General features: G+C 36.9%; 3 protein-coding genes across 13 annotated transcripts in view; 2 read left to right on the forward strand and 1 right to left on the reverse strand.

Annotated features, from left to right (window-relative positions):
- LOC105182091 (uncharacterized) overlaps positions 1–2,462 on the forward strand; it is a 30,578-nt gene extending 28,116 nt beyond the window's left edge. For all 3 annotated transcript variants that reach the window (XR_003113531.1, XR_003113532.1, XR_003113533.1), the window contains exon 9: positions 181–2,462. The gene's annotated coding sequence lies outside the window, so the exon portion shown is untranslated. The remainder of the gene's footprint in view (positions 1–180) is intronic.
- A 2,872-nt stretch (positions 2,463–5,334) lies between these two features.
- Positions 5,335–14,793, reverse strand: LOC105182089 (uncharacterized). Of its 4 annotated transcripts, XM_025302576.1 has the most exons (11): positions 14,461–14,793; positions 13,867–13,919; positions 13,549–13,647; positions 13,238–13,481; positions 12,861–12,978; positions 12,605–12,767; positions 12,429–12,516; positions 11,973–12,339; positions 7,528–11,869; positions 6,735–6,783; positions 5,335–6,319 (listed from the first exon to the last, which is right to left on the reverse strand). In XM_025302576.1, exons 3-9 carry the CDS (start codon positions 13,625–13,627, stop codon positions 9,194–9,196), a joined length of 3,735 nt encoding a protein of 1,244 aa, XP_025158361.1. In that variant the 5' UTR covers positions 13,628–13,647; positions 13,867–13,919; positions 14,461–14,793; the 3' UTR covers positions 5,335–6,319; positions 6,735–6,783; positions 7,528–9,193. The 4 variants fall into 4 exon arrangements, with proteins under 4 accessions (XP_025158361.1, XP_025158362.1, XP_019696429.1 ...); XM_025302577.1 differs by lacking the exon at positions 13,867–13,919 and having other exon boundaries at positions 13,549–13,629; XM_019840870.2 differs by lacking the exon at positions 13,867–13,919.
- A 44-nt stretch (positions 14,794–14,837) lies between these two features.
- On the forward strand, positions 14,838–24,126 carry wcy (WW domain-containing adapter protein with coiled-coil wacky). 6 transcript variants are annotated; one of them, XM_025302578.1, is made up of 13 exons: positions 14,838–15,028; positions 15,134–15,465; positions 16,420–16,453; positions 18,340–18,580; positions 18,851–18,936; positions 19,576–19,656; positions 20,122–20,320; positions 21,335–21,682; positions 21,939–22,162; positions 22,465–22,606; positions 23,018–23,244; positions 23,319–23,446; positions 23,580–24,126. In XM_025302578.1, exons 4-13 carry the CDS (start codon positions 18,415–18,417, stop codon positions 23,656–23,658), a joined length of 1,680 nt encoding a protein of 559 aa, XP_025158363.1. In that variant the 5' UTR covers positions 14,838–15,028; positions 15,134–15,465; positions 16,420–16,453; positions 18,340–18,414; the 3' UTR covers positions 23,659–24,126. The 6 variants fall into 6 exon arrangements, with proteins under 6 accessions (XP_025158363.1, XP_011137554.1, XP_011137555.1 ...); XM_011139252.3 differs by lacking the exons at positions 14,838–15,028; positions 15,134–15,465 and adding an exon at positions 15,844–16,056 and having other exon boundaries at positions 23,580–23,658; XM_011139253.3 differs by lacking the exons at positions 14,838–15,028; positions 15,134–15,465 and adding an exon at positions 16,016–16,056 and having other exon boundaries at positions 22,468–22,606; positions 23,580–23,658.
- Positions 24,127–25,362: the final 1,236 nt, after the last annotated feature.

Genomic DNA, 25,362 nt, shown 5'->3' on the forward strand with positions numbered 1-25,362 from the left:
ATAATTACATATACATAGACTTGTGCGATAAATACCTGGCAACAAGACTTAGACACTAGATATTCCGTAGTTACGGTATTATACTTGATTGTGCGATGTTAGAGTCTCTTTTTTGATTTCATAGAGATATACGCGCAAAGACACATTTCACAATTTTACAGCACATGTCTTTTATTTCAGATTAATTACCCACTTATACTTGAGTAACTTTGGGCAAGTGTTTAATGCGAGCACATAATGTCAATAAATTCGCCAAATGGTGCAAAATTGTTTGTATTGCCGTACAATTATAGAAACTGGAAATGTTTAATTTCTTCCACTTTGTAATCTGTCCTCTTATTATATATAGAGACGCAGCCCTATATATTATATATCGAAAAAAAAACTATTATTTAATGTAAACTTACATACATACAGGTACCTATCAAAACAAGTAGAGTAGCTAGTCAGCCGATTCGTAATAACAAAACAACTTCAGGTTCACTTCTCGGTGAAAAAAAAAAGGAGAGATAGTATGCTACGTAATTGAAAGTATCCCATATATTTTTCTTGTAATACGAGTATCCATCTTTTGTTAAAGAAATACGAAATTCGCGAGGGCGCGGTATTCTAAAACTAAAAATGACCTAATCGAGCTTGATAAATAAAATGAAAATACTGAGGCATGCAAGGAAAAAATGCACAATTTAGATATCGTATAGTTACCAAGATAGAAAAGCTTTACAACTAGCAGGCATCGTATAGCTTGTTCCTACGTAATTACTCAGTATTTCAGTTCATACGATATGTCTGGAAACTTGCTTTAAGAACTGATTGACATTAATATACGGCATTTAATTAAATTATATTGAAAATTTCAACGTCTCTCTCTCTCTCTTTCTCTCTCTCTCTCTCTCTTTCTCTCTCTCTCTCTCGCGATTGTGCGAGTTAATTTTCTTTTTCTTTTTCCAGATCAGACGATATATAATTTTTTAAATGCTGTATATTACACCATATACATATGGTCTTCTCATGGAAACATTGCTCACGCTTATTGAATTGTATTGAACTTATATCCTATGTTAATGGTTTTCAGAGCATCTATTACTATTAAATACTCTGTTTTTGTTATAACGTGTATCTGATCTGAAAAAATTAAGTCATATGCAGTCCCTCTGTGTTAAACCTGAACCAGTCAGCATCATTATTATTCTTGTACGAGTGTCCCGATTACATGTTTGATTATTTCAAGATAGATTTGGTTCGAGTAATGCATAACTTCAGTGCCATATCCCTATACCTGATCTCATATCTGTGATCATTAGCTAAGCAGTAGCTAACATTTTGTTGTACAAAAAGGAAATGTACCTTGTTAAGTAGTCTACTCGATAGATTACTTGTCATTGTCACACTTGTCATTGTTATACACTTTATTCGCCTTCGTATGAAACTGATTGTAGTTAGAAAATTTTTAATTGTAGAACGCTCTATACCTCTTACGTTTTTACCGCATCGTTATTCTCTTATTTTCGAGAATCTTAAACCCGCTATTATATTTCCCAAACTTGACTGACAAAGACGCGTGAAAATGTCCTTTTCATTACTGAATGTGTGTTTCTTATTGTTACTATTTATTTATTAATTTACAATGCGATAAGTCTGATAGGCTTAAGTTTAACACAAATAAATTTATTAAGTTACTATATAGCTATATAAATAATTAGTTCATCAAAATTGCCAAAAGTCTTCATACATATGGATTGAATATAAATAGACCATTACTCATAAATAAAAATTATTGTAACGCATGAAGCATTTATTAAGGAAAGTCTAACATCTTAAACATTAATCGAGTTAATATAGTAAAATATTTTACATCAGATGCCTCATTAATTCGTGTTCATCAAAAATTCAGTATTGTGTATGCGTAGAACATCTTTTTCGTAATGATAAATAAACCTGTATTTACCTATATATTTGTACATTATGTGCATTACATAAAATGTCGACTGCATAAGATCGAGGTAAATATACTGCATGTGAAAATACTAATATATTTACCTCTGTTATATACTCATCGGAACTATATTAGATTCACCGCTATACCTATGAAATAAGGATAGAAATATTAGAGAAACTCTCAACAGGGTAAACATTAATATGCTTTTGATGCTTGCACAGCATCGGGTTCATTATATTTTACATAAATATGTATACTTACTAATTAAAAAATAGAATATAGTATACCTCTGAACAGGGTAAAAGCGAAAAATACTCCGCCGGCTTATGTCCATTAGAGTACACGTAATGATAGATACTTCCCTTCATTAAAGACATCACTCTTTATAGGGCTCACTATATAAAGAACTATAATTTCTCTCTCCATTTTTAGTAAAGCGCATGTTTATCACACTAACAAACATCACATTCGTCCGAGACTTGTAAATATATTTTTGTGTATACGTTAATCGCGCGCGCGCACACACATACACACACACACACACACACACATATATATATGATTGACCGCGCTGTCATACTGCGGTTATTTTTTTCGAAAGATTGCATACAAGTACAATTATTCAAATTTCAAACAAATGTCCGCTATCGGTTTGGATACACGTATGTTCTACGTTCTGCAACAGATAATGAACGAGTGTATCTGCCAACTAAATATACATAGTGAAGGAAAATTGTATCGAACGCTTTAAAAGTGGTAGTGGTAATTTAATGATCTATATATACATATAAATATCAAATTTTCTGCATTTTAACGAGAGTAGCGCACTTTGTTTTACATGAGCTCACAGAGCTAAACTCCGAGTTCTTGATTTTGTACAACTGCGCGTAATAAACGAATAACTCGAATATATTAAAAATTGAACTTTTATTCTCTTTTTCAGTCTCTGCATTGTTGTACATCGTGGATTAACTTATGATAATACAATATTTTTACACGCAAAACGCAACCAATATTGTGTAAAAATTGATCGATAATATATCGCAGATCTACAATTGTTGAACTTACATATGAGGATTTATGAACAACTTCACGTGAAAGATATTAGTATTTTGTAAAAATCTGAAAACGATGAAACTTAGTACTATGTTAAATGACTCATTTAAAGCACTCGCTTTGTATTTTTACTAATCTAACTGCATACTTCAGTAAGTTTTACTGGTACAGGTTGGTAGATGAACGAGTATATCTATTAAAAACATGTGAAAAGTTCGATCAAAAGATATTCAGCTTCCGCTTTTCTTCATTGATATTTTATAGACGAATGTAACACTGCATAATTCGATAGGTAATTCCATGCGGGTTCGCATTATCTTACATCTCTCTCATATAACTCGATTTCCCTTTTAACAAATTCGATAAAAGTTCTTTGCGCGATATATATGGATGCGGTACTATATGTACATTTTTTATTGAATGGCGATCTAAAACAATGTAGTTACGCAAAATACTCTTAAATCTAAAGAGATTGAGATAATATAAAAAAAGATAACGTTTTATTATTAAATTCCCCAAAAAATAAATAAAAAAAGACGTTAAGTTTACACACCTTCTTCAACGGACGACATGTATATTCAACAAAAAATCTGTACGATATAACGCAATAAAGAGAAACAGTTTTAAAGCTTCCACATCATACCATCCCCGAGAATAAGTGAAATCATTACCGTGTAAGGTAACATTGATTCTATGGCAAAGCAATATTGCTTGTGTGAAGATTGACATTTACTTGTCATTTATGTGTAATTTTATCTACCTCTGCACACTATATTGAGAAATATATATTCGACTGCAATTTTTAGAATATACACTCATCAGGGCATTGTGTTCATTCGCATGAAACTGATAAAAAAAAATATTTCAATCAATTCTGTTCTAGGGAACGTAAGTATCTCATTTATTTACTAATTACTAGGACTTTTAGACTATGCAGTTCTTTTGTGTGAATTCTACGTTACTTTTTTTGCGAAATATGAAGTGAATCGTGTTTAAAGGTGGAGCATGATGTTATGATAAATATAAAATATCCTTTGTTACACAGGATGACTGTAAATTTTCATGCACTTTTCACTTAGACGAAGCATACGTTTGAATTTCACGCCTAAGGCTGCTCTCTGTCTGTATATACTCTTGTAACATGCAACTTTGGTGATATAAAATCTTTTCCTATGCGATTTATACGCGCGCACATACATATACGTACATTCATGATGACGCGATTCGAAGTAACAGTCGCGCGTGTATCTATTACGCAAATACTTACAAAGACTTTTTTTTTTCCTTTTAACTTCGCCAGAAACACGAAATCTTAAGACAAGATTTGTACTCAATGCATCTTAATCATTCAAGTAACTTAACATAAGAAAAAAGTCATCCTTACAGTTGTAATGTGTCAAACATTGATACAGTGCCCTCACTTTAGTAAAAGCTATGGTCTAAAAATTAATAATAAAGAGGAATGTGACTATCCTTCAAAGTTGGCCATACCAACGTCAATCATCTCGCGTTATGACGTCAAAAGCGAGGATAGAACTGCACAAGCGTAATTCTTGTAGCAATTTATAATCGATACAACTTGCTTTCCGCACTGGTAAAGCTTAACTTTAGCTCTCTCGATAGATCGGATTTCCAAAATATTAAAGAAATTCTGTTATCGACTACTACGTCGTATATAAAAACATATGGAATGATCTTGAAAGTCATGCCTGAATAGCCCCTAGACTATGATTTCTATTAATAATTGCCGTAATAATCACTCCATATTTGTATGTGTAAGTTGTTGGATGGAAAACGTAATTTTCACGTTTTAGAAACCTGTTCTAACGAATTAATTACGAGCGAGTTCTTACTGACGGGAAATCACTGATTTCAAGCGTAACTAATGCGTAGGTTCCTCGCAATTTTTTTACTCGCCGAGTCATAATCTGAAATGGTTCACGTAAGTATCGCCGAAGAATTCTAAAATATTATTTAATACTAGAGCAGAATAATATTAACGTTACGTGTCAGCGGGATTTCTATCTAATTGTAAAAAATATTAGTGAGGTATCACAAAATCAGTCTCTATAATCAGATATCTCGATAGAGAAATATATATATAGCGGTCTAAATACGTCAATATAAAATGTCACAGAATTCGTCTTTGTATAAAGAACTCATCAATCTCGTCGACTAGACACAATAAATAAAATATAATAAAACAAAATTATCCCACGTCTCGTATTGTCAAATTAAAATGGGATATTTTTATGATAACTAAAATAAAAACTGCACATACATACTAAAATATATGATTTGGCTAAGATTCTTATACGTTAAAATGCAGTAAAAGTAAATTACATAAGAGTAAATGCCTTTATTGCCAAACAGCAATAATTGCGCACAATAAAGTGGGCAGAATACTCAGCAATTCAGTTTTATCTGCTGCTATATATTTCCTGGCTAATACTTAAATTAGAGCTACCAAAGAAAAGCGTGGGAGATGACGTACATTAGTTATACATAATATATGAAACTATCTGTAGCTAATCCTGTAAAACCGTGAGTTGCCCGAAATGTTCAGTATATTGGTATATATTCAGAGGGAGTATATTAGTTTCAATAGATAGTGTAATAACCACTAATTGTGTGTCTTATCTAAAATTAAAATAAAATACCCTATTTTCTCCTTCAACTCTATGATAATCCGTGTATGTTGAAACCTTTTACTGTGATTATCTCTATTAAGTCTATATATACTTTCGCTATAACAGTTCCCCAGAAATATAACTTTTACCAGTGTGTAAATGAGATCGCTAAAGTATTTAGAGTTTCGTATACCTTTACCTTCCAAAGCGTACTTCATTCGCATTATTTACAGTTGTGTGGCATTAAAACGCAACTTCGCAAAATAACATACGCTTAAAACGAAATAAATGATCTGTCAGAAGTACCTCTTGGTTGTACGCTTAAAACGAAAAAAATGATCTGTCAGAAGTACTTCTTGGTTGTGCGAAAATATACTATAATTGTAATGAAACATAACTCAGAAAAGCTATGTCCGCACACAGATTTCTAATTTCATCATAGCTGAATAGATACACGTGTTGTATTAATCATGTTGACGTAGTTGGAAAAAAGTGTATTTAACTATACTGATAACTTGGAAGTAATTCGAATGATAATAGAGCGAGTTTCTTCTATATCATACGTTCAGAGATTTCGACCGATCGCCATCAAGTTACGAGACTTAGTGTGCATCATAGTAAATAGCTATTTACCAAATTCGTTTCTAGTAAATAGAAATTGACGACTTCTTCAGGATCATAAGCAACAATCGCACTGTAATGAACAAATACAAACGGTAAACATAATTTCTTTATTACAATTAAACCTTTGCGGTCCGACTTTATCAAAAACATTATTCATATTAAGAATTTTTGAATTTGCAATAGTATTATTTATATAATACTCAAATAATATGATACAACGTTAATGCTTAATAGATGTGCGTTGCGTGCGTTTTGTCTAATATATTTACAAAAAAAAAAAGTAAACGTATAATTTATTTACAGCAAATCCCATCTTATTGGTCTGGTGTGATTATAACGAGCATACGTATGTGAAAATTTAAATCATGTATATATATTTTTATTTTTATTTTAATCTAACAAGATATATTTATGTACTAGAAAACTAGAAAAATCGGACCACAAAAAGTTGAAACACGTAAGAGAATTATGTATGTTACACTCACCCACTATTATTCACACTCTTTATTATTCTCGTTCCTCTACATATAAACTCTGTAAATAAAATAAAAGATAAGTAACGAATTTTACATATGATTATTAAAGTATGCATGTCATGTGATTTGTAAGTAAACACAACTTGATCTATTCAAAAATCTCAATAGAAATGAATCAATAGAAATAACTGTTTGCTTACATGAGACTTTCCTCCGTCAGTCTCAATTATCTTCGAGCAGATCTTCGATTCAGACTTTACATAATAATTATACTAATGACAAGATAATATCACTGTGAAGTTACGCTGTGTATATTATGTTTTAAACACCATAAAATAATATCTCTGCACATCAATCGAATATTATTTTTTATAGAAAATGTAACATTGGACGTTAACTTTTTACTTTTCATGTGAAACTTCTTCTCCGATTGCAACATCAAGATAAAATAGCAAAAATATTCCATATATACTTTATATTTATATATAGCACACAATATATATATATATATATATATTATATATTTCCTTAATATCACATAACCAGTCTTATATTCAATTCAATCTTCAATATATATTATGATTGTACTATATAATGTTGCACAATTTTCCCTTAGCTTGATTTGTGAAATATATTAAATATGTATCAAAATATTTTAAAACGTTTCTCAAAATTATATACGGTATGATTTGCACAATCTTCAGTGATGTTACGTCTTCAAGTGTATGTTCTCTTCCGTGATACGCATATATAGCAATTCTTAAATATAATATGAAAATACAGATTTTAGATGTTACGTTACCTTTCATCGTAGGAAGTAAAAAAGCTCTTTTTGAACACCATGATGGTTCAGAGAGTAAACAACTCTGTTGGCTTCTAGAAGAAGCAAAACTATAGACGTGATCCTTTTTCTTCTGAGGTGTATCTTCGATAGGCGATAGTTGAGTACATCTGACAGTTTATTCCTTAATGATATTTATTAGCTTATGGTCTATGGTTTCAGTTAATCTTATCGTGATTTAGGCTTATTTAGATTCCCATTAAGATCGTTCAAAGAGAGTAAGTATATATCTTATACTTGGGTGATGTTCAAGCAGAGTATATCTTCTTTATGATATTAAGCTTGTTGGCAGGTCTGAATGAGAGTACATTTGGAGAAGTATAAAATTCCTTAGAAAATCGACTTGAAGCCCATCTCTCGAGATTTTTTTAGATGGTCTCTCTCGCAAACATTAAAATGCTTTGTCGAAATTACTGCTATACAAATCATTTCTTCCTGGGTGTATTTTTAATAGAGTGGTCATATTTCATAGCTCGTTTGTCAGTGATATTCGCAGACCTACAGGTCGGTGCTTCGGAAATTTTAGTCATCCTTTTTTTCTTTTCAGAGGCTTCCCGTCGGGATCATTCAGGGGCAAAAATATATGTATATGTATATATATCCCACATAATACACGATGATGTAGAATCCTTTCTTTGCGATGTTGGATTTAATTTGTTAGCAAATCTGACGGAATATTCTCGGAAGTGCAAAATTCATTCGACGATTGATTCGGTCCATATCTCAGGATATGAAAGCCTTCAATATCATTCTTGCAAACATAAAAAGTCTCGGATTAAGGCATCGTTACTTTTATCTTTTTAACTTATCAGGAAGAGTACCGAAATTGCACGGCTCCTTGAGACCTGGAAGTGCGACATTTGAATTAATTATTTTAGTAGAGGCTCCTGGCACTGTGGCGCGAGATTTATTTCGATTTACTGACGTAGATTTATCGAACTTCGCTGGTAATCACAAAAAGGTGTAGTCGATATTGAATTGGAAGGCCACCGGGGTCTCTATGCTACTATCAATAGTATCGTTTTGATTATTGCGCAGAACGTCGTTCTCGTTTAAAAATATATGTATCTGCGTATATAGTGTATGTGATGAGAAAGTATTTGTCGTGTCAGTCACAAGATTCTTGACCCTGGCTCCGGTAAGCTGGGTGTCCAATATTAGCGCGGCATTTATAAGATTTGCCGACGATCTTGAGCTGGAGAACTCCCGAGAGAAGCCGCAGACAATGCTGCAGCGAGAACTGGACCTTTATATCTTTTTTATTTTCTTTTTTTCTTTTTTTTTTTCTTTTTATCACTTCCTCTGCATCTTTATTGCGTTCGGGGTTGCGCAAGGATGGCCGAAGCGGAGACGAGGATTCAGGCAGTTCAGGAGCGGCTGTGGGCGAGAAAGATAGAAAGAGAAGAAGCGCGAAGGCTCTCGCTTCCTGTATATGATGCGGATCCATTGCTGCCATGAATTTTGCCGATACAGCGCGGTGAGGTTATCGAATTGCCAGCGAGACGCGAGATTAATTACGTCGAGTCCTGGTCGCGAGAGAAGGCAGAGAAGCCACGAGAGTTTAGCCAACGCGCGCTTGAGCACCGTAATCGAGCACCGTACACTCTCAAACATCGAAAATCGAAGATTATACCAAGCACCAAGAGCAACTTGGTTGGTACCAAGAAGTGCCTGGCGCCCAGGATACCTTTTCGAATTGCTTGGGTGAAGTGGCTTTCCGATCGCCTTCCGTGAAGAAGAACTCGTGTTGCGCAGGCGGTTGGAGTTCTTGTTCCTGCTTGAAGGCAGGAACGTCCGACAATACGTTGCAATACACATTGTCGAAGTCGAACGGAGACTGCTTTAAGGACAGGAAGTCGGCGATGTCGTCCGAGAAAAGATTTTCTTTTAGATCCTTCGACTCGCCGCTTGAACCGTCGCAATTCATTTGCGACATCAGCGAAGGTTGACGGAGAACATCGTCCAAAGTCTCCTCCAGACTCTCGATGTTGTGCAGGAAACTAATGTTTTCCAATCCATCTATACAGTCAGTCTTCATGATCTCGTTAGCTTCCTTCGAGTCAATGTCGAAAGAATTCATGTCGAATGTACAAGACTCGGAGGAATGTAACCGGTCGCTCGACATCGAGGTGTCGCAATTACCACCACCACCACCTCCTTGTTCCTTCATCATAGCCTCGGAATATTTAGGATCATTTCCGTAGTCGCTCAGTCTCATAGTCTCAAAATTAACATGCTGACCGTCCAATAACGAACCCACTATTTGATCTTCGATGAACGTAGTCGAGACGGTGCACATGTCGTTGGGATTGTCTAGACATTGCACTCGTTTGTCGGCATCCATCGCCGCGACAGACTCGCCGGTTTGATTCGCGGTGTAAACGCATTTATTACGATCGTTCAACATGTAGATTGTATTCGCGTCGCGGGTGGATTTAACATCGTTCTCGTTGCCGTCGAACATATTATGCAAGGTGTCGTGTGTCTTCATGGCGATAACGTCGTTATCGGTACACACGAGCGGCTTCTTCGTCGACATGCCGCTTGCATTATCGTAATTAATGAGCGACATCGTGGAGGATTGGCGGAAAAAGTCTTCGAGACTCTCGCTCTGAATGTTGTTCAGAAAGCTGATGTTCTCCGCATCGTCGATGCAATCGAGCGTCTTCGTTATCTCGTTGATGTCCTCCGCCTTTAGCGAGTTCTTCAGCTGCGTCTCGTAATCGATCTCTGCGTTTGAGCCGACCTCGAAAGAATTTATGTCGAACATGCAAAACTCCGAGGAATGCATCTGATCATTCGGTATCGAGGTGTCGCAGTTGTTCCTTCTTTGTTGCTCCTTCATCGTGATTTCAGAATACTTCACGGCGTTCCCGTAATCACTCGTTCTCGCGTTATCAAGACCGACGTGTTGGCTGTACAACGGTGTCTCGACAATTTTGTCGCCGACAAATGTAGTCGAAACGGTGTGCATGTCATTGGATTTTTCCAGACACTGCACTCCCTTCTCAGTGTGCGCAGCTACGGCTCGTTCACCGATATGATTTACTACGTAAATTCGTTTGTCGCGTTCGTTCAACATGTAAATTATATTCGTGTTGCAGGCCGATTTCGCGTCGTTCCCGTTCTGACTGAATGTATTATGCGGGAGGTCTTGCGCCTTCGTCGCGAGCACGTCGTTGCTGGTAAACACAAACGGCTTGCAATCAATTTTGGTGCAACAGTTTGGGCACTCGTTGACCCGATGGCATACTTTTTGTTTTATAATCTCTGTGATTTGCGAGCTGTGGTCATTTATGGACTTTAGTTTCTTTATTATCAAGTGCTTAATGTCGTTCATGTCGATCGGCACTGAATTGCAACACTTGTGCGACTTCTGGATTGCGCTACAATTCGTGCTCGTCGGTAACTCCTGCTTGAAAGAATGCTGATCCACGATATTGCTTTGGCACGTTCTGAATAAAGGCATCGTCTCCATGGCACTGTCTTCCTGAGAAGTTAACGCTTCCTTGCCCTGCATTATCGAATTGCTGTACGAATCAATTGCATTTCCAGCCGCATACGTCACGTGCGGCAGCGCATGATTCTCCATTTTATTTTCCCGCGATAAGTCTGCCGTAACTTTGAACTCCTTGATATTTTGATCGACGAGTTTCAGCGTCTTCGAGCTATGCGAGTTGTAATCATGCTGCATTTCGTCCTCCTTCACAAATTCCGGACAAATATTGCTCATCGGACTCTTTGCTACGTTTGTGTGTTCATTTTTCTGCAGATTAACGCAGTTGGTGTCGTTTGATGAAGATTTGCTGTTCATTGAAACGCAATTTTCCGTACCATCATTAACTTTGTTGTCAGAGATAGGCTTGCACTCCAAACGAACTTTGTCGTCGGAGCTTTTGCTGATGTTGTTAGAGCATGCTTGAGTATCGGCATCCATAAGCCGGCTGGAATCTTTCGGCGTATTGATATGCTTTTGCAACTTATGCTTCTTCTTCATGATCTTCAAATAGCCTAATTTTTGTTTAGTCTTCTTTCTTTTTACTTTGTAAGGGACACTTATCTCATCGTCTCCGGTCAAATCGATAATTATAGTTTTCCTGGGTTTTTTCCTCATTTTTTTTAGTGGTTTGAGACTTTTTGTTCCCTTCTTTTGCAAATAAGTTTGATCCATAGACTTATTTCCATCAATGCCTGGTATTGGATTACGGTTTGGCAAAACACCCGAGTGATCTTTATTTACCTCGTGATTAGACGCATCCCCATTCGAATTGCTTCGATGAGGTAACGGATTTACCTGGTTTTTCTGAAAAAGTGTCATTGAACAAATATAACAATTTGCATGCGCGAATAATTCGCAGCGAAACACTACAAACAAGGAAATTAAATCAAAATAGAAAGAAATTTACCTGAGGCTCTGAACAACTCTGATCAGCATGAATTGTTTTGATACATTGCGAGTTCGTAGGGTTATCCATTTCATCTTCAAATTGCAGAAAATATTTATGACTCTGCTTTAAATCGAATAGATTTGATTGCAATAACCATAATGTTTCATTTTCTTGATTTACGGGCGGTCTCGGAACGAATTTTAATAATTCATCTCGCAACTTCGGCATGCGCAACCCTAACAGCATTAAAGCTAACTTGTTAATTCTTCCTTTCCTGTCGTAATCTTCTGCCATTTTCTTCCACATTTTGAAGGCGAGTAGATATCTGACATAAGCTATATCAGTCATAGATGTCATCTTTGTTGTGAGATTAGTGAAACTCTTCCTGCATAATGAAATATATATGACATTTTGTATTGCTCCAGTAATACCTATTGCGACATTTGTTCTAACGCACAGAAAATCTTTACATACATGAACAGATGATCGCAAATTTTCGCGTATCTTTCCGTAGCGTGCTGAATTCTAAGTAATACCCTGAAAATATGCTCTTCCGAGTTATCTGTAAACAATTTAACATCGAATGTATAATAACCATCGTAGTTATCACCACAGTTTGTATCTGCGAGATCAGTTTCGTCAACACTTACTTAAGTATATGTACAGTGCTGCAAGAATTTTTGCAGCAATCTTAGAGGAATCTTTAACATAACCGGAACATCTTTTATCTGTCGAGGTTTTTAATTCTATATCTATATACACATTTAACAAAGCGGACATTCTATTCAAATACGAATTATGATCAGTTATATCCTAAAGATAAAAAAACTTTGTTAATATTACGTTATACACATCTTTCACGTCTGACTCTATGGAACAGCGAAAGGTAACTGAAAATATTGATACCTGTTTTATATCGAGCCAGTACCAGTGAAAGAATATTAACATGTTATTAATATGACTCTTAAGATTAATTACGTCACCAGACTTGACATTGCTCAATGCCATACTAGAAGTAATATGCCTGAAATATGCAATGGCAAACATTATACATCTTTTAACTACTAACTTTTAACTACAAACACAATTGTCAACTACTTCTGTAGGTGTACACATACAGAGCTTTTACTTGTAAAAGAACATAATTTTCTCTCATATAGAAATATATTTAATATTCAATTGTTAAATCTTGCTTAATAGGAAAATATATAAATAATATTACCCCGTACATTTTATATGTATGGTTCAGGTTATTAGAAGATCCGAGATTAAGATGAACTTACTGTGTGTAGAGTAAAAGCGACCGTTCAAGATGTCGATAATTTCTACTTCCTATGGACGAATGTATAACTTTACTGAATTTAGGTAACCATGGAAAGTTGTCTTTGACTGTGTTATTATCATTTACTGTAGTATCTTCCAGCTGTTGAGTTTTTAAACGCTCCTTTCTACCTTTACTATTCTCACACATAGAAGTTGTATCCATAATGATATCTTCTTCTGTAGTTTCCTTATGGTATAAATTCTCTGTAATTATTATTTGTGTCAATATAATATCAAACTGTCATTATTAACTGTTTAAAAGATATATTACTTGACAAATCCTTATTTTGCAATGGCTCAAACAGTGTAAGAAAACTCGTGATGCGTGTATCTTGCTTAGGTCGTGTCATACCTATTATTACAGTGAATTCTAAAAATAAATTTTTGTTTACAATTTTTTAAGAAATCTGTAGCACTAATGGCACAATGATTAAAGAACTGATATTAATATTTAACATCTTCAATTTGTATTTTGTTTCTGAACATTAGATTTAATTCCCTGTGTAAATATCTCATTTCATTCGATATCAATAGAAAAAAATAATATACATATATAACTACCATTACAATTACAATATAATATAAATACCAAAAGTAATCCATCGCTAACTTCTTCCTCTTGTGTGCACAAAAATGAATTTGCTGGATAACAATCCAAAGATAATTAAATATCGCTTGCTAGCATGCATGAACAATTAATTTCCGAATAGCTGATTGATATAATTAGTTAATAGTAAATAAATATATATATATAAATAATATATATAAAATATGCGAATCAAATGCATGAGGTACTCTAAAGTAGTTTTATCTCGTAATTTCGTTATACAAATTCATCAAACATAAAATAAATTATTAAGAAACTCATATTACTGAAACCAAAATGATAAATAAGTAGCATCAAATATTGAATGACAGCACGATGTGCTCTTACAAAAAGAACATGCGGGACGCTCCCACGACGAGAGTGGGAGGGGGATAGATAGACAGAGAGAGAGAGAAAGAGGGAGGGGGATAGAGAGAAAGAGGGAGGGGGTAGAGAGAGAGAGAGAGACAGAGATAAAAAGAGACAAAGAGGGAGACAGATATACAGACAGACGGACAGATATATAGACAGACAGACACAAGCAACAGCAAGGAAACAGTTTCGATCATGATCGAGGGAGACAAACGGTTATCTTACAGTGTTTATCGTCCTAACGACAATCTGCCGTGCGTGCTGTCGCGCGTTCTTCGCATGTCGACACCCTCGTTCTTCGCGTGTCGCAACTCCTGTACAACTAGCCGCTAACGTGTGGGAGATCTCTCTTCTGCAGCGAGAGCGAGTTCTCTCTTCCGAGTTGCATCAGGATCGCGAAGTGCCCCCGCCACTCACCTTCGTGTCTACTCGTGGCTATCGCGCGCACCGATCGGCGGGGCTAAATCGGGATCCCGTAGAGCCGCCACGGCATCCTCGCGACTCCGCGATTATTAGACACGCATATACCGAACGCGTTTTTTCACGCTCGCTGCGCCGCGTCGTTCATCGTCGAACATCGCGTCACGTCGTGCCGCGCCACCTGCCGTCCGAAGTCGGCAACGCGCTTCACGTCGCTCGCTCCGCTTTGCACGCACGAAGCTTCCTCATCGCTTCGGTGGCGGTTGCGCTGCGCGCGCGGCGGAACGCGACGCTTCGCGTCGTGTCTGCCGCGACGTCGCCGTGACCGTAGGCCGTCGTTAGAGCTTGCGCAAAACGACCCTTCTTCTGCCAGGTATGTACTAATGTTCGACTAGCTCGTTTTACAACAGTGCGCAGGATTCTCGCGTGGAAGAGGTGCAAACGCTCTCACGGAAACATGCATTTTATTTTCTCTTAGGAGGTGCACGACGACTGTCCGGGCACCTCGTCGGAGAAGTCGCGTAGTGACACCGACGACACACGGTGATGCGCGTTCTCTTGGTCACACTTGGTCCAACGCCCAATTGCCCGTGTCTCAAGAAGCGAGCTCCGTTGCCTTCGTGAGAACACTGAACCGCGGGAGAAGACTGGAACAAGCAGCGAGAGTCGCTTTTGCTCCATTCGAATGTCGAACTTAACGATGGAACGGAGAAACGAAGTCGACAGTTTCCCCGCGACATATCGGCCGGACCTCGAAGGTTTATCCGAGATGTCCGAGACGTTCTTGTTGAATTCCCGCTGAAATCGCAAGTAAGTATATATCGAGAGTGGGGATTCGGGCTGCGTAACTGCGTTACAGCATTTTCTTCACGCTTCTAATTTGACAACGAAACCGTACGACATCCCCGCGCTCATCATCGTTGTCATCATTATTGTCACTACCACCACCACCACCACCACCACCACCACCACTACCATCATCATCATCATCATCATCATCATCGTCATCATCATTATCATCATCATCATCATCATCATCATCATCATCATCATCATCATCATCATCACAACCACCACCACTACCATCACCATCACCATCACCACCACCACCACTACCACCTCTCAGTTAATACGCACCTGATCGTGACCGGGGTTCTCCCACCATCGACTGCTCGGCGCTGCACGGCGTCGCGCGAGCTCCTCAGCTAGGTTGCCCGGCAGCGGCCGAGCACGTATGTGACATGGCGTCCGGGTAGAAAGAAAGTTAACTGCTAAATAAGCGTTAATGTTGTTTTCATGACATTGACCGAGCGAAAAGGGAACATCCGAGGCCGCGAATTTCCCACAGACACTGGCATTGATGGTAATGCATGGGAGGAAACCGCAAAGGATCAGCGATGGGTAGGGCTCTGCCATCAAATACCCGATCCTGACACACGACCAACCTCTCTCGCTCTCTTTCTCTCTCCGTCTTCCTCGCTCTATCTTCCTCCCTCTCTCTCTCTCTCTCATCCCATCTCGCTCTCTCCTGCTTTCCGCATCAACTCGCTTCGCCTCGTCTCGTCACTCGACGTCCGTCCATTCGTCCGTACGACCCGCTCGACCGCACACACGCATCGCTACACTGCCACTCTACCGCTCCGCGGCGCGACGAACTTCCACGATGGGTATCCGTTCGGGTGCAGTTCCTCGTGGAAACGATCGCGACGGCGGACAACGCGCGACGACTTCCTTCACTCACGACCCGTTGTCTTATGATTCCAGGTACTACGAAAAGCATCAGGCCCATCCCTATCAGGTAAATAATAGCCGCCGTCGACGAAGCGATTGCTGTCCGTGAGCAAGGAGGGGGAGGGGGGGTGTAAGACTGTCGCATCCATAGGCAACATCACGTCGTCCTGATCGCGCACGTCGTACCTCCGTAACTATCTCGCGCGTTATTTCGCGGCCGCGCGATTTACGCGCCGTCATCCTCGTCCTTGTCATGATCGCCGCCTCTGCCGTCGCGTGTGTGTGTAACTCGTACGAAGACGGGAAGATGAGATCGTCCTGGTTTTCGCGTGCGGAATGCCACAACGGAGCTCGTGCGGCGGCGGTATTCTGTGTAGCATTCCATAGTTTGTAGCGTTCATTTTTCGGCCGTTTGTCGTCAGGCTCGCGTTTAATACAGGCAAAGAGAGAGAGAGAGAGAGAGAGAGAGAAAGAGAGAAACGAAGTCTCGCTGTCATATCCCCGCGAGAGAAACGCGGGGGTCAAACGCGAGTAGAATCGATAACGTACTTGCCGTTGCCAATTGCCCGACCACGACGATATCTCGCTCTTTACTTTAATGTAACGTTCTCCCATTAGCACTCCGGATGATCGTTCGTGTTCGCTTATATGCTGCTTATTTTTATCGTTCACGTTCCCATGAGACCTCGTTTCGTAAAGACTGCCGTGTAATTATTCCATGTCTTCGTCGCGCAATCTCGCTTCCTCGCGACCGAGTTTGAATTCTGCCTTGGTACGTACGTCTCTCGCTCCCGAGGTAAATTCTCACTCTCTCTCTTTTTTTCTCTCTCGATTGATCATTCTTCACCAGGACGGAGCGTCGTCGTTGTCTCGTTACCAAGAGCAGTATATACGCGATTAGCTTAATCGTTGACAATTTGGTGCATATTGAACGTATAAGACTCGGTTCGCGGGCATTAAGGATGCGTTCGATGGGCTTGGTAAGCAAAAGGAACTCGGATTTGACAAGTGATGCTTTGGCAAACATTGTTTTGTCGTCGGGTACATGTTCGTACCATCGAACTTATTGTCGCGATATTAACAATTATATTGAGGTACTTCTCCGGTAAATTCGTGCTGTGTAATTATAGTCTCGGGATTTTATCCAGAGTCTTCCTTGAGCATGATATTGTCCTTGAGCATATATCATTCATATTGGGCAAAATTGATAATTATGCATGCATAATTTCATTTCGGCTCCTCAACTTGATTCACACCGTACGAGGGACCTTAATTAATTGGAATATCGTCGATTTTTCATGCCAACGTGGAATAACTTCCTACTTGTCTTGTAAACATAACCTCACTTTCCGAAAAATCAATAATTTATTCTAGCAAGTAAAAAGCCAGAAATGTCCAAGTGCCATTTCCTTGATAACCTCGTTTCAGTTATTTTTTTTGTTTTGTTAAACTGTTCCAAGGTTTTCATCAATATTCAACTTGAAATTACAATGAAAGTTATAATCCTGAAGTCATAACAATTTCTTTGTGTTTGGGAGAATCTCTGCTTCTCTCAATCTTTCGAAGGTAAATATTGTAAGATTTTGGTTTTTAGGAGGCACAATATCGTCATGTGTGCCTTAATGTTTTTGTTTATTACTATTATCAAAGTACAAGTATTCTTCAGTGTTCCCAGGATAATTTCCAGTATAGATTGATATAAGTACACTTTACTGGAATTTACTACAATTTTCAATCTTGCAACTTGTATATAAGGTTGAGAATTACACGCAAGTAATATTAATTGCAATATTAAGGCAATGTAATGTTTGATGTACATATTTAATAACATTTCTCTCAACAACTTTATATTAAAAGGCATTGTGCTTTCCTTATATCCTTGGTAACACATCTATGATATTATTTGTCTATGCAACCTCTTGTTTATCTAGTTAATGGATAATCTGATTGCAGAACGCAAAGTACAGCAGTTCTAAGGGTGGCTACTCTTCCTCGACCACATCATCAGACAGTCGCTACGAAGGACGTATGCGCGATTCTCCAAATGGTAACTCTTACAGTCCAGCCTGCAGCTTGGGAATGGGCATGGGGACGGACCGGGACAGCCCACGGAATTATACATCCAAGCCTCTTTACAAGAAGGAGAGAGAAAATAGAGACTATAAATTATCCTCCTCTAGGGACAAGTATTCCGGTAAACAAGTTTACATTACCTGTCTTCTTTGACATTTTTATAGAAACGGCTTCTTGACACTGTAAAATAATGCACAATATATGTTTGTAAATATTATCGAATCTATAAACAATTTGTAAAATATGCCAATGTTGTACAGATAGATGTGATCATATAAAGCAAAATTTTCCTTTCTTTTGTCTAGAGTTGTAGCTTTTCTTCTTTTCAGTATAAAAACAGAATTGTCTCTTAACATTTTCAGCTGTAACATGCTTGCTTGCATATGTCTAGATTGTGCACGATCCCCAAAAGACAAGAGAAGCCGCGAGAGCAGAGATTCAGAACACAGGACCAACCACGATAGGAGTAGTGGAGACGTGAGTATTCGTTCGATATTCATGTATATCTTAATTATGATTGTGTGTAATTGAATTTATAATAATTAAAAATGTTAAAATTATTTAGAATTGCTTCAGAATCAAAGAGAATAGAAGCAATTAAATGCAATTAAATGATTTACGTGTGTACATTATGGGAATATCTTCTTCGTAATATTTGTGTTTATTTCACATATATAATACATATGAATTAAAATCATAGATAATATATTATGTTCCAACTTGTAACGCAGAATGTATGGAGTTAGTGATTCTCACATGATATAACTCTTTTACTTGAAGAAAATTTCTGACACATGATTGATTATGAATGTATGACATATATAATTATTTTTTGGCATGCTTATACATCTTTGTATATCTGTACATTCATAATCTTTAATAAATGACTTCATTTTTATCAAAGATACTATTTATATATAAATGGACTGCTTGGATAATTTGTATATGGTCACAGTCCTAAAATGACAACAATACTTATAGACCTATTTATAAACTTTAAAAAATATATGTTTGGTGCATAATATGAAAGTATTGCATGCCTTTATCAGGTTAGATACATTTCCTTAGATATTTGTGTTATCGTCAAAATAATACTATTTGTTCATGTTCCTTTAGATCTTACATCCCATAAAATTATCATCAAATTCATCGAGAGAATCTTCATCTCAGAGAAAACCAGCACACAATTCCTGTCAGGTCAGTATACTATGATTTGTCCATACTGGTGTATTAGTCATAAATTCCAAATATTTTGGATTTATACAGTGGACAAGACAATGTATCTAATCTATTGTATAAATAACATCTCAGTATGGTATATTTATGTATCATAATCAGTGTGAATTTATTGAATGCGTTTATAAAGTTATATTAATGCGATATCAACCTCATGTACAACTGAAATATTTAATACATTCATACATATATATATATATATGTGTGTGTGTGTGTGTATATGTGTGTGTATGTATATGTTATTATTTTAAAAAGAAAAGTGAATAGACATACACACTGTATGAAGCATTGAAGTGTGTATAAATGTATTAATAACCTCAAGAATGTGATGAATATAGCTTCAACTTTTCGTACAAGTTTTGGAATTGATGCAAATACTCCTCATCTATTCAATCGTTTCCGGAAATTTTAGAACAGTCTGTTTAGGATAAACGTGGTGATGAGCGAGGAGGTACAATGGAACGTACAGCCAGGGTTGGCGATTGGTCGGAGCACATGAGTTCTTCAGGAAAGAAGTATTACTATAATTGCAAAACAGAAGTCTCGCAATGGGAAAAACCACGAGAATGGATTAACCGGATAGATAATCGTCAACGTCAGTCTAGTGACTACTCTTCTAGGTCAAGTACGTTTAAATTTTTATAATTATTAAATGTAATATGCGCAAAATATTAGGTGTGAGATAACTGAATAAAAGAGCCAGTCAATATAAGTTCTTGTTGAACTAAAAAGTAGATAGTAAAAATAGTAGGAAGTAAAAAATAAGTTAAAGAGTTAGATTTTTCTCCTTGAGTATGTGGAGCTTTTTATATTAGTCCTTTGTAGTCGTGGTCCAAGTTATGTTTGACAATATATCTTATGTCAAAACACGTTACGATTACAAGAGATTAACAACTTAAACGTTTATATTAAAGGATAATTTTCATCTAAATGCTAACTTATTTTGATTAGATTTGGTATTATATGCACATTACATTGTTCACTGATTTATGCAACAACGGAATTTTTTTGGCTTTTGTTTTTTCTTTTTCTTTTGTCTCCCAAGAAATGAGAAAAATATTGCATTTAAAATTTCTGGTCTCTCGTCGTGAATTCTTGATTGATAATGTCAGAAGCTAGAAAATAAATGCTAAACATTTTTGCAAAATATGCTGAAATAAAAAAATAGATTTATAAAATGACGATCGAGCAGATCTATAAAACAATACAAACATTTTTCTTTTACTCTAACGAACAATAAATAGTATTTTTAACCTATCTTTTCTAATATTCTGTCATGTTAATTTTACGGCTATATATTGATTGCGTGTATGTGTCACTTTATGAACATATCTTCATTCCAACATATTTTTGGTCTGTTCTTTTTAGCTGCACTGCTGAATTAGTGTAACAAGTTCGAGTGAAACAACTATATTTCTTCTTATTCTAACTTATTGCACCACAGTTCATCAGTGCAGCTGAAAAGAACAGATCCTTTATTGTGAATTTTTAGAGGGTATTTTCTCGTTTCTGACATTCTAAATCAAGATGGCCGCAATGAAGAGACAGATCTTTCAATGGTAGCGTTGCTGAAGCTCAGCAAATTGTTTCACGTATGAAATTTATAAGACCCTTCACAGTTTTATATTTTCTTGGTCAGGTCATGATAAACATTCCAACTCGCGATCGAATAGCAGTAGCAGTATGCGAGATGGTAAATCGTCGCGACAGTCGGACAAACGAGAATATTGGAGCTCATGTGGCGGGAGTGGCGGGAGTAGTAGCAGAGAGGACGTGTCCGCGAGGGAGAGAGAACGTGAGAGGGAGAAAGAACGGGAGAGAGAGCGAGAGCGCGAACGGGAAAGAGAATCTTCTAGAGAAGAAGTTGGAGTGGAGCGTCAAGCTCAGGATATGGATATCTCGCCCGGCGATTCTACACCTACTTCGGAGCCCTTGACATCCAGCGCTCACGACCCACTGCCACAGGGCCCTGTTCTCTTGGCCACTGGTATGTTCTTGAAAATTTTCAGAAATTTTGCCTTTCCGCGTTTTCGTGATATATCGTGATCTCTCTTGTGAACGGCACACTTTCAATGCGAATGATACCCCGTACGATCGGACTTGATTCTCGCGGAATGGGAATCAAAGAAACTGGTAATTTTCTTTGAAATCTCAAAGGTTCCTTGTGTTCTCTCGTACGTAGCGTTTCACGCTGTTTCTGTACATCTCTCGTTTATAATCCTGATTGATCTTGATCTTGTCAGCATTACCTCGATTAACATCACATCCACCATCGACGGCGCAGGCGCCCGGAAAACTCAATTCACCTACGCAGCAACAAGGAAACAGCAATGCACCAGGACCACCGGTGTCGCTGGCAAGTCTCCCTAAGCTTTTGTCTCAAATCACGGGCAATAAAGAACAACCCGATATCACGCCGCAAAAGGCGTTACAGACAATTCAAACCGCCATCTTGCTATCCCGACAAGTAAGAGAATATTTTTGGATTTTGGATTGGACGCAGATTTTTTTATTTGAGTTTGATTATTTGATGCTGTCCATATTTAATTATAAAATATGTGTTTGTTCTGTACGTATTTAATTAAAATAAAAAAGAGAGATTGATAAAAGACATTCACTAGTTAGACGTGATAATTTAAACTTTTCCATGAGAGAATAAAATTGTTCAACATGACGAAGATATCTTGCATTGCTAAATGCAAAAATAAGTTTTGTATGAGCACAGACGCAGCACTCATAAATGTACCTACTTATTTATTTGCCCTCTAGCAGTCCGTTAGTGGAGACCGAAACAATAGTGGAAACGATGTAATGGTTCCACTAAAGGTTGATACAAGTGGCAACACTACTAGCGAAGGTCCACCAACACCCACACATTCAGAAACCCAAGATTGTATTGACGCGCGAAAGTGTAAGTACTTGGTCGATATTTTATTTAATGCATATTTGTTCTAGTCATGCAAATATCATTAGTGATGGATGCAGATTATCAATTCGATCAAATTCTACACTTGAATACTACACAAAATATAATGTAACATATGTTATATGTAGATTAGAAGGTAAAAATTATGAAAGAATATCACACAGTTACTGTTCACAGTTATTATCGTAAAAAGATTTACGTTGTAGGTTTATAGCATATTAAAATATTTCGTAAAGTTGTTATTTTAATCTCTCTTAAGACAAAACTTCTCATTTCCATTAGTCTCAATTTTTTGCTACTAAATCTATGTGTATTTTTGCAAATCTATATACATGTACATATGTGCATGCATTTATTTATATATTTATTTATTTATTTTGTGTTTATTTCTTATAGTAACAAGTCCTGGGGGGACAAATTCTGGAGTTCAAGGTCTGAGTTCTTTACAAAACCTAAGTACATTAGGTTCTCTGGGCAACCTGAGTAACACGGGAGGTTTACAAGCATTATCTAGAGTACAGCCTCCTTTAACACCTTCTTTAACACCGTCTCTCGCTAATCATTATCGGGAAGATCTAACGCAACATGTGCGTGCCTTTCCCGCTGATATTCTCGAAAAACAGGTGAGTAACTGATGTCTCTGACACAGGTCCTCAATTCTAATGGATGATACATATCAAATAATTCGTATGTTCAGGCACAGAAACTTAGTGAGGAAGCACACACAATGAGCAGTTTGCAGTGTACCAGAGTGTCCGCAGAATTGAAGACGGCACGATCGATAGTGAGGCTGACAGAAATCCAAGCAACATTGCAGGAACAAAGGTAAGCGTCTAACATATATTTCTCATTAACATATATTTCTCACGTAAAATGTTTCATAAATTCGTAACGCTCGTTGTGAAACACATCTGTGCTTTCATTTTTCAATATCTTATTGATTTGCTTGCCATTTTAGGATATTATTCCTCCGTCAACAAATTAAAACGCTAGAGGAGTTAAAATCCCAAAATTCCTTCATGTCTGATGATTCTTAGTGTAAGAAAAACTTTATAAAATAATTATAATTACAGTCTATAATTAATTCAAGCAAAAATAAAACATGGTTATTAATATTCTCATTAATATTGAATAATTAAGATTGTACCTAAATTATAACATCGTAATAGAAGTGATATAATAGCGAAAGAACATGGGCTGCTCAGAGAGGATCGGCTGTTAGATTTATCAGCCAGCGAAGTCTTAACAATTAATTAATTAGTGAATCCACCTCTCTGAGAAGCACAGCAGGCCTATCCAAGTCGCAGACACAACACTACGTGAATAGAGAACGAATCAATTTTATCAGTTCAATGCAAACTACTGAATTGTATATCTGAATTGTCCACATCGTCTTGTATTACCTATGTTGTACGTGTCAATGTTTCATATCCCAAGATTAAGCGGCATTTTAACTAGTTGAAACATTTTCGTTGTAAATCTCGGAATAAAATTCGTGCCACAAGTTTTAATACAGTTCTTTATCGCCATAGTCTCACTTACCTAATCTCCCGAATTTTCTCGTTAAACATCACTTTAGAGAATTTATATTAAGCACGAGACGGGAATATACATGTTCTATATTCAGATTTGTGTTTGATCTCCAATCATTTTATTACAGGGTTTCTCGATATAGTAGAATATATATCATCGTTGAGCAAGTATCGATATATTGTTATACATGCTCTCCTATTTACATCGCATTAATTAAAAAGTATAGCAGTGACACGAAACCTTTATATTAACTTAAATGGCCATCGTTTAATTTATAGTTTGTAAATAGCAGAATCAGAATGAGCGCGTGCGCGAGAGAGAGAGAGCGAGAGCGAGAGAGAGAGAGAGAGAGAGAGAGAGAGAGAGAGAGAGAGAGAGAGAGAGAGAGAGAGAGAGAGAGAGAGAGAGAGAGAGAGAGAGAGAGAAAGCGAGAGCGAGCATTATCATTTACGAACGAAAAGCAACTTTATGCATGGCGAGCTTTTTGAGTTAATAAGAACAATTATTGTATCGAAATTGTGGATCTAAAATAAAAATATGCATTTTTTATATTACACATAATTACAGAGAACTCATTTTTTTTATTTCATTTATAATTCCCTATACAATTGTGTCAAATGATGAAACAAATACGTGTTTACACGCGCTATCCGATATCCATAATCTAATATGTCGAATAAACGTAATATTGTATATAGAATAATCAATAACAATCGCAGATCGTGTGTTATAGTTATTTAAGGAGCTATATATTGTTAAGGAATCCTTTAATGAGGTATTTCGAACGTTTTACTTTAACTTATTTATTTTGAGTGATATATTGCAAGAGATGGAAGGAGCATTAAAATCATTCGCACTTTATTGAAAGTACTCAAAGAGAATTGTTTACGTATTGTTTTGTATCATAACGTGGAAAATCAACTGATCTTTCAAAACCGATCATTACAATGATTTGCAAAGCGATATCTATACAGGTGTAACATGTGTACAATTTAGGGTTTTGAAAACCACAAACGTTATACAATAATTCACAGTATGGATTTCTTATTTTGTATATTTCTTTGAGGAACTGTCAAGGAGCACAATCCTACTACTTACAGGATTAAAACAAAATAAAAGAACATATTTATAAAATATTACACTTTATCTGAACATTGGGACTGCAATCAAAAATTCGCGTATCCTAACGTCTGTTTCTAAATTACTCT

The sequence above is a fragment of the Harpegnathos saltator genome, unplaced genomic scaffold (assembly GCF_003227715.2).
Source record: "Harpegnathos saltator strain DR-91 unplaced genomic scaffold, Hsal_v8.6 scaffold5, whole genome shotgun sequence".
In the NCBI taxonomy this organism is placed as follows: domain Eukaryota; kingdom Metazoa; phylum Arthropoda; class Insecta; order Hymenoptera; family Formicidae; genus Harpegnathos; species Harpegnathos saltator.